This window comes from Pristiophorus japonicus, chromosome 22 (assembly GCF_044704955.1).
Source record: "Pristiophorus japonicus isolate sPriJap1 chromosome 22, sPriJap1.hap1, whole genome shotgun sequence".
Classification (NCBI taxonomy): Eukaryota; Metazoa; Chordata; class Chondrichthyes; family Pristiophoridae; genus Pristiophorus; species Pristiophorus japonicus.
The window spans coordinates 63400491-63410481 of NC_091998.1; the positions used below are offsets into that span (position 1 = coordinate 63400491).

At 50.7% G+C, this 9991-nt stretch overlaps 1 protein-coding gene across 1 annotated transcript in view; it reads right to left on the bottom strand.

Annotated features, from left to right (window-relative positions):
* LOC139234651 (myoferlin-like) overlaps positions 1-9991 on the bottom strand; it is a 183475-nt gene that overhangs the window by 100467 nt on the left and 73017 nt on the right. The window contains exons 23-26 of the mRNA XM_070865333.1: positions 8023-8178; positions 4329-4460; positions 1799-1962; positions 622-736 (exon numbers count right to left, since the gene is read on the bottom strand). Coding sequence (XP_070721434.1) covers positions 622-736; positions 1799-1962; positions 4329-4460; positions 8023-8178 — 567 coding nt within the window. The remainder of the gene's footprint in view (positions 1-621; positions 737-1798; positions 1963-4328; positions 4461-8022; positions 8179-9991) is intronic.

Consider the following 9991-nt stretch of genomic DNA (forward strand, 5'->3'; position numbering starts at 1 on the left):
ATGGCGGGGGTGAGGTTCTGGGCGGGCGGTCAGCCTCCAGCGCCCCGCGGCGATCCTCGGGGTCGGGTTTAGCGGCGGCTCGGAGCAGCACGGCGCGGAAGAGCTGCGCCCGGTGTGTAACGCCCCTGGTCGCGACACCGGCGCGAGTTTTGTCTCCCGCCCGACCCGTCCGCCCCGCAGTGACCGCCCGGGAAATCAGGGCGGGCCCACCATCCCGACAGCGGGGAGGTGAGTAATGGACTCCTGAGGTAAGGGCGATGGTTTTGTCTTTTAATTTTTTTGCGATTTGTGTTGTTGTGTTTTGGGAATGTTTTTGTGGGATTTTTTAAGGAATTTTGGCGTCTCTGGGAGCGCTCTCGGCCCGGCTCTTTAGCTCGGGAGTTTCCCACCCTAACGCCTCGAGAGAGAGGGGTACAACGCCCCCCTTAGTGCTGAGCCCCCTGACTCAGGGCCCAGCTGACCAATGTTACTGACTGAGGCACAAACTGTTCCCGGGCGCTAACTTTCCCGCCCCGCCCCCATTACCGCCCCGAAATCATCAAAGCCGAAAACCCAGCCCCATAACTCCCAAACATGTTTCAGATTGATTTGTATGGAGACAGTGAGTTGTGGAACACCCACTATATCTGTGAACTGTTCCAAAGCTGTGCTCCACTCTCCTCCGGCCAAATGTGTTTCATTCTCATACACATCATCTATGAATTCAGCATGTCCCGCATCAGGGTCGATCAACAAGCTGGTAAAGAGAGGGGCAAACCAGAAAGAAGCCATCAGTGAAATCGCAAACACAGCATGTCAGGGCTCTCATTCTCCTCAAATAGGATATTGTACACGCGACCACAGCAAGATCGTAATTTGTCTCTTCCAATTATAACATCAAAACACTTACCCAGGACATGAGATTCCTTTCTCTGCTAACTTTAAAAATATTTGCATTTATATAGTGCTTGTCATGACCTCTGAACGCCCCAAAGCGCTTTACACACAATGAAGTACTTCCTGAAGTGTAGTCACTGTTGTAATGTAGGAAACGCAGCAGCTAATTTGCTGCACTATCAGAGGTGCCATCTTTTGAATGAGATGTTAAACTGAGGCACTATGGAGCTAAAAGATGCCAAGGCATTATTTTGAAGCACGGGGGAGTTCTCCCCGGGGTGTCCTGGCTTATAATTATCCCTCAACCATCATCACTAAAACAGATTATCTGGTCATTATTGTAAAGTATGCGCCTGTGAGGATGCGCACAGGTTAAATAGCTCAGTTGAGAGAGCATTAGACTGAAGATCTAAAGGTCCCTGGTTCAATCCTGATACAATATAGTTGTAGAGCTGTTGAGCTGGGAGTGGCTTAGCCAGTCACGTGATGTTCACAAGACTCAATAAAACCCCAGCCAGTTGGGTTCGGGGGCTCCACGATGAGGCAGGTGGTTGTGAGCCTGGTGGATGAACAGGTAATGTGTCGTGTGATTGTTAAACCTTTGCTAATAAACCAACTAGTTCTTAATAGCAATGTGTTGGTGTGAATTCTTAAGCAAAGAACCCATGAAGCAAATACATTACAATTGTCTCATTGCTGTTTGTGGGAGCTTGCTGCGTGCAAACTGACCACCACGCTTCAAAAAGTACTTCAGTGGCTGCGAAGCGTTTTGGGACGGCCCGAGGTTGTGAAAGTCGCTATATAAATGCAAGTCTTTCTTTCGTTTTAGAGTTTCGCAATTTGAAACAAAATTGAGGCGTGCACTGTCAGTCAAAATGATTTGGAAAACCCCCAAGTTTAATAAGGGATAAAGCAAACTCACCAGCGCTCGGGGTCAATGGTCCATTTTCCATCCCACTGCCAGCCTTTCAATGGATAGAAGTCTTTTTTTGACAGCCGCATTTTACCCATCGCGTCGGAGAACATCGGGTGATGCAGCAACCCACTGGTCCCCCAGTGGCCCATCACTTTCATCTGATTTTCATACTGCAAATTCAAACAGAAACCACGGCCATTAAATAGGTGCGTGCTGCTCCCGTGCCGGCTCGGCTCAGTGGTAGGGGGCACTTACAGGCACAACAGAGGTGAACAGGGCCAGGGATTGCCCCTCCGGGCTCAGTGAGCTGGTCTCTGCCACGACAGCAGCTGCGGTATTTGCCTCACGACCTCCGAGCCAGGCCTCCCACTCGTGACTGTGATCTAATTGGACAATAGGTGAGGAAAAGACAGGCCTCTAGTTGTCACCCCGTGCACGTATAGTGCTGAGGGGCTGCAGTTTTGTCAGAGGTGCCGTCTTTCGGATGAGACGTTAAACCAAGTGCTCTCTCAAGTGGATGTAAAAGATCCCACGGCACTATTTCGAAGAAGAGCAGGGGGAGTTATCCCCGGTGTCCTGGGCCCAATATTCATCCCTCAATCAACATAACAAAAAAACAGATTATCTGGTCATTGTCACATTGCTGTTTGTGGGAGCTTGCTGTGCGCAAGTTGGCTGCCACGTTTCCCACATTACAACAGTGACTGCACTCCAAAAGTACTTCATTGGCTGTAAAGCGCTTTGGGACTTCCGGTGGTCGTGAAAGGCGCTATATAAATCCAAATCTGTCTCGTTTTCTATGAACTGGGGGTAAGCTCAGCTAGTCCCGCACTCGACTATCGGGATTCTGGGCTCGGATCCCGGGATGTTGCGCTCAGCTTTCCCGAAGCGCAATGGAAGCAGCAGCATCGTCTCAGAGTGTGGAGGGAGAGTTGGGCACGGTGCCAGCCGTTCGAGGACAATCGGGGACGGGCGATAAATGCCGGCCTTGCCAGTGATGCTCCCATCGCCACTGGACACCAACGTTCCCGCCGAGCCGCGCGCTCTCTCTGCCAGCACCAGCTTTTCTCCGTGTTAGATTTTGTGCATGCGCGAAACTGCGTTGGGGTCAGGCAGCCCCTTAAAGGGGCCAGGCACCCAATTAGGGGTAACATTACCGGACGCCATGTGGCGATGAGACAAGTCTCTCTCTGTGACGTCACTGGGAGAATTGCCTTGGAGTAATTGAACCCAATGATTCTGGATAGGGTGCAGAAGAGGACCACTAGACTAATTCCAAGTCTAAAGCAACTCAGTTATAGGCTAAAAGAGTTGGAACTCTCTTCCTTGGAGCAATGCAAACTTAGGGGGAATGTGCTTGAGGTTTATAAGAACATAAGAAATAGGAGCAGGAGTCGGCCATTTGGTCCCTCGAGCCTGCTCCGCTATTCAATAAGATCATGGCTGATCTGATCATGGACTCAACTCCACTTTCCTGCCCGCTCCCCATAACCCTTTACTCCCTTATCGCTCAAAAACCTGTCTATCTCCACCTTAAATATATTCAGTGACCCAGCCTCCACAGCTCTCTGGGGGGCCAGAGAATTCCACAGATTTACAACCCTCTGAGAGAAGGAATTCCTCCTCGTCTCAGTTTTAAATGGGCGGCCCCTTATTCTGAGACTATGTCCCCTAGTTATAGTTTCCCCTAAGTGGAAATAAGATAATGAAGGGAATAGACAGTGTTCCAGCTGACAGTTTATTTCAATTAAATAGGTTGGGCAGGACCAGTGGTCACAAATGTAAGTTGCACAAGGCTAGATCGAGGTTAGACGTCAGGAGATGGTTCTTTCCCCAGAGAATAGTGGACCTCTGGAATAAGCTGCCGTTCCATGATGTAGATGCACACTCGCTGAACTCCTTCAAGCGAGAGCTGGATTTGTTTCTGGCTGCGGCGGAGATTAACTCTTACAGAAGGTAGGTACAGCAGGGAATTTAATGGCCAGAGTGATCCCCTGGATGAGTTTCGATCGCCTAGGGGGCTCGTGGAGGAATTTCCCAGATTTTTTTTTCCCAAATTGGCCTGGGTTTTTTTAAAATCTGTTTTTTTGCCTCTCCCAGGAGATCACATGGTTTGGGGTGGGGCAGAGTGTATATGTTGTGATACACAAGGTATCGCAAGTGTGTGGGACGGGCTGGATGGACCAGAGGATCTTTACCTGTCCGTCATTGTTCGTATGTCCGTGTTAGACATAGAAACTAACAGCGCAGAAGGAGGCCATTTCGGCCCATCGTGTCCGCGCCGGCCGACAAGGAGCCACACGGCCCTCGGTCAGCAGCCCTGAAGGTTACATATAAACCTATGAACAATGAACAATGGCGGAAAGGTAAAGAGCACCCAGTCCCAACCAGTCCGCCCCACACAACTGCGACACCCCTTATACTGAAACATTCTACACTCTACCCCAACGGGAGCCATGTATTGTTACGCTGTTCCCCAAAACATATTAAAAAAAATACACACCATATTTTAAATTTTACAACCTGTTCAACTCACTCTTTCTGCAGCGACCAAAATTTTCCCGTCGATGTACTTTTCGAATTCCTCCTCGTCCGAAGACAGCCCCATCCAGATACGCACACGGAGTTGAGCCACACTCCTCATTTCATGGGTCTTGTCCAGTGGGTGCTATCAACATTGGCACAACAATTCAGCAATTAATCTCTGTCTGACCATGGGTGTGGTGTATGCAGCACACAAATCACTGACTCCACACGGTCTGGTGTTGATATTACTGCTGTGACCTTAGTCCTTTATTGTGTAACTCCAGAGTGCCTCTCAGGTGTGGTGGGCAGCCTTTTATACGCTGTCTTAGACAGAAAACATAGAAAATAGGTGCAGGAGTAGGCCATTCGGCCCTTCGAGCCTGCACCGCCATTCAATGAGTTCATGGCTGAACATGCAACTTCTGTACCCCATTCCTGCTTTCTCGCCGTACCCCTTGATTCCCCCTTGCAGGTACTTTCAGGTCTCTCACCACAGCGCCCTCTGTGGCGCACCATTGTACTTATACATTTAATGTACCTGGACAATACATAACAATGGGGACGTGGTCCGACAGGTACCACAGAGGTTAAAATAGAGAGCAGTCGCTTCATTATCTCTGGGTGATAATTTCACACACGGCCACACAATATTCCCCACAAAATGTACCATGGTAAAAATGATGCACCGATAACCACGACGGAGATTTTAAAGCATCACACATTCTAGTGTGCAACTCACCCTCATCATATTTACTAGAGTTTAGAAGAATGAGAGGGGATCTCATTGAAAGGTATAAAATTCTGGCTGGGTTGGACAGACTGGATGCGGGGAGGATGTTTCCCCCGGGGCTGGGAAGTCTAGAACAAGGGGTCACAGTCTCAGGATACGGGGTAAGAAATTTAGGACCGAGATGAGGAGAAATGTTTTCACTCAAAGGGTGGTGAACCTGTGGAATTCTCTACCACAGAAGGCTGTGGAGGCCAAGTCACTGAATATATTTAAGAGGGAGATAGATAGATTTCTAGACACAAAAGGCATCAAGGGGTATGGGGAAAAAGCGGGAATATGGTGTTGAGATAGAGGATCAGCCATGATCGTATTGAATGGCGATGCAGGCTCGAAGGGCCGAATGGCCTACTACTGCTCCTATTTTCAATGTTTCTATAAGGCTCTCTACTGCAACACTCTCTCTGGAATCCATCCCAGCCTGGTTACACTGCCATCAGCTGCAGTGTAGAGTCTGCTATAAGACTGCTAGGCCATGATAGAATCTTAGAGCAATACAGCACAGGAGACCATTCGGCCCATCGTGCCTGTGCCGGACTCTTGTAGGAGCTAGCCAATTAGTCCCACTCCCCTCTTTCCCCGTAGCCCTGCAAACCTTTCCTTTTCAAGTATTTATCCAATTCCCATTTGAAAGTTACTATTGAATCTGCTCCCACCGCCCTTTCAGGCAGCGCATTGCCGATCACGACAACGCACTGCATAAAAATATTCTCATCTCCCGCATGGTTCTTTTTCCAATTATCCGTGTCCTCTGGTTACCAACCCTTCTGCCACTGCTAACACTTTCTCCTTATTTACTTCAGCAAAACCCTGCATGATTTTGAACACTGCGGTCAAATCTCCTCATAACCTTCTCTGCTCTATGGAGAACCACCCAGCCTCTCCAATCTCTCCACATAACTGGATTCTCTCACCCCTGGTCATCATAAGCAGTCCCTCGAAATCGAAGACTTGCTTCCACCCGAAACATAGAAAATAGGTGCAGGAGCAGGCCATTCGGCCCTTCGAGCCTGCACCACCATTCAATATGATCATGGCTGATCATGCAACGTCAGTATCCCATTCCTGCTTTCTCTCCATACCCCCTGATCCCTTTAGCCGTAAGGGCCACATCTAACTCCCTTTTCAATATATTCAACTAACTCACATGACGTCAGTTCAAAATATTACTTTATTAGTCAAGAGGCCATGCAAACCTCATTAGACATTTCATTGACAGAGAGTTGTAACAAACATCCATCAGATCTATTCGAATACAAGTCATAATAAGCAGTTGGCTGCAGACACACACTGGGGACACAAGGCTGGGGTTTGGTAGCTCCTCCTGTTCTCTCAAAGCCACAAACTTCAAGAGCGTTTCCCCTTTTATAGACCTATTTTATTTGTTCGTGTTTGTGACTTCTACAATTCACTTAACATAATAGCAGAAGGAACAGGAGTAAGCCATTCGGCCCCTCGAGCCTGCTCCGCCATTCGATATCATGGCTGAACTTCTACCTCAACTCCACTTTCTCACTCTTATTCCCATAATCCCTTGACTCCCTTAGTGTCAAAAATCTCAGCCTTGAATATACTCAACGACTGAGCCTCCACAGCCCTCTGGGGCAGAGAATTCCAAAGATTCACCACCCTCTGAGTGAAGAAATTCCTCCTCATCTCAGTCCTAAATGGCCGACCCCTTATCCTGAGACTGTGCCCCCTGGTTCCAGACTCCCCAGCCCGGGGGGAAACATCCTCCCTGCATCTACCCTGTGAATCCCCCTCAGAATTTTATACGTTTCAATGAGATCACCTCTCATTCTTCTAAACCCCAGAGAGTGTAGACCCGATCCACTCAAAATGTTAGTAAGTTTCAGCTTGTGACCAAGGCTTCATTCATCAAGTTTAACTTTGCTGGACATTTTATGACTCTTTAGTCATTGAACAAATTGTTGGACATTTAGCGACTGGTTTCTCGCCCCGGAGCGGGGGCAATGGCGGGGGTGAGGTTCTGGGCGGGCGGTCAGCCTCCAGCGCCCCGCGGCGATCCTCGGGTCCGGTTTAACGGCGGCGCGGAGCAGCACCGCGGGGAAGAGCTGCGCCCGGTGTGTAACGCCCCTGGTCGCGACACCGGCGCGAGTTTTGTCGCCCGCCCGACCCGTCCGCCCCGCAGCGCGCCCCGCAGTGACCGCCCGGGAAATCAGGGCGGTCCCACCATCCCGACAGCGGGGAGGTGAGTAATGGGCTCCTGAGGTAAGGCCGATGGTTTCTTCTTTTAATTGTTTTTGCGATTTGTGTTGTGTTGACGTGGGCAATGTTTGGGGAATGTTTTTTTAGGTTTTTATTCCTCCTCCCCCAGGCGTCTCTGGGAGCGCTCCCGGCCCGGCTCTTTAGTTCGGGAGTTTCCCATCCTAATGCCCCGAGAGAGGGGTACAACACCTCCCTTAGCGCTGCGCCCCCTGACTCAGGGCCCAGCTGCCCAATGTTCCTGACTGAGGTGCTAACTGTTCCCGGGCGCTAACTTTCCCGCCCCGCCGCCATTACCGCCCCGAAACCATCAAAGCCAAAAATCCAGCCCTTTAAAGAATTCTCTGACCTTCTGACTTCATCAATACTCTGTGCCATTGTCTGAAGGTATCGACAGTGGCTAACTATCTTTCACTACACTTGTCTCTGCCGGAGACAAGTTTGTTAGCTTTAAGGTGTTTTTATCCTGAGTCAGCAAGACCCATTTCCCACATTGCTACACGTTGCCCTGCCCATAATCCTTACATTCACCGTCCTCCCTTAGTCTCAGTAAAATCACAAGAAAAGCTGAAATATATCGCACCCTTTGATTTGAAAGTGGTGAGGATGCAGGATGTAAAGTGAGTGGAATGGCATTCGGAGCCCGAACCACCGAAAGTCCAATGCACGCTGGAGGCGAAGTCTCACCTACCTTCAGAAACACTGTTTGTAGTTTCCCACAAAATTTCCCACAGGATTTCACGCTGTCTCTGGAAAACAGGACCGAGTGTGCTTTAATCCGAGCGAAAGCAACCCGCTTCTCCCCACACAGCATCCAGAGCACCACGTCGGGCAGGCTGTCCTGGGGCTGCAAAGGTCAGAAAGATAGAGTGCGTGAACTGCCAATCCTCGCTCTCGGGCTTCAACTGCCGACATTCCCTCGCCTCCTGCCGAGGAGCCCGGACACCGAGCGCCGGCAGGCTCATCGACCATGGAGGCCGTCACAGCGGAGCGAGATCGCGCCCACGTCCTGTCGGAATGTGCGCTTTCCAGCTGCAGTAAATGGATAACCGACCAGGAGCGGGAACCCTGGCTACCTTCCCCCCCCCCCCCCAACAGCCCAGGCCCCTCCCTCCTCGGCCCAGGCCACGCGCCCCCCCCTCGACCCAGGCCCCCCCTTCTCAGCCCAGCAACCCCCCAACCTCCCATCCCCCTCCTCGACCCAAGCCCCCCACCCCATTCTCGCCCACCCCCAACCCCCCACCTCGACTCAGGCCCCCCCACAACCCACCACCTCGACCCAGGCCCCTCCCTCCTCGGCCCAAGCCCCCCCCCCCCCCCTCCCCCTCAACCCTCCCCCTCAACCCTCCTCCTCAACCCAGGCCCCCCCCCACATCCTCGGCCCAGGCCCCCACTCCCCTCCTCGGCCCAGGAACCCCCCCCCAACCTCCTCCTCGGCTTGGGTCCTCTGCACCCACTTCCTTGGCTACCTTCCCTGCCCAGCCCCTCCTCGGCCCGCTCCCCCACCCCCCATTCTCGGCCCGGTGGGGGGGGGGGGCAATGTAGATTGGGGAAAGTGTCTTCAGAAATCCCTTCTGACCAAACGTAACAGGACAGCAATAGGTCGGATTAGCTGTTCTGATGAAAGGTTCCCGACGTGAAACGTTAATGCTGATCCTCTCTTCACAGATACTGCCTGACCTGCTGAGTGTTTCCAGCATTTCCTCGTTATTTATTTTGGGTTTGAGTTCTGAGCTGTGCTTTCCCCAATATACAATGTCTCCACACCGTGAGACACAGCGGAAGCAAATGGAAAATGAAAAGCCTAGAATCTTTGGCTCAAAAGGTGGCACGCCCGCTTGTAAAGTTCTGCAGTCAGTTTAATTTCAGACAATTGTTATAAAATGGACAAATAATGCGGACACCACAAGGTGCCACAGTTTATGCCGAGCGCTTGGTTATACTGAAGGAAACGGAATGCTGTTAAATCAAAATCTTTGAGACACTCATTGAAGGGGAGGCAGAATGTAGAGGTGATCTTCTGCATGAGCCCTACAAAAATAGTTGTAGAGCTGTTGCATTGGGAGTGGCTTAGCCAGTCAGGTGATGCTTACAAGACTCAATAAAACCCCAGCCAGTTGGGTTCGGGGGATCCACGATGAGGCAGGTGTTTGTGAGCCTGGTGGGTGAACTGGTAATGTGTCGTGTGATTGTTAAACCTTTGCTATTAAGAACTAGTTGGTTTATTAACAATGTGTTGCCATGAATTCTTGAGTCGAGAACCCACAAAGCAAATACATTACAGAGGGAAACAAATGAGAGCCATTGCTTTCTCATCGCAACTGCACAGCTTTGGCACCAATGGCTAGATATCAGAGTTCTCCTGATCCGAGACTCTTTGCTCCGGGCTTTAGCGGTGCTCTCAACTCAAGGGCCACGCGCGGCCCATTCCTGCTCCCGCGTCACCTTTCCCCCCCGCGTGGAATGTTGCCCGAGGTGGGATTGAGGGAATGCCATCACAACGCAGAGTTATCCCAGCCTCTGTACAGCAAGCAAAGTTGCATCCGTCAGAATAAACTCAACTATTGGGCCTGCTCTTTGCCTGCTTTCATCTTTCTCATTGTAATGTCTGCTCCTGTAGGTATGTTCACATGCCTGTGTGGGTATGCTGTGACTTCAAA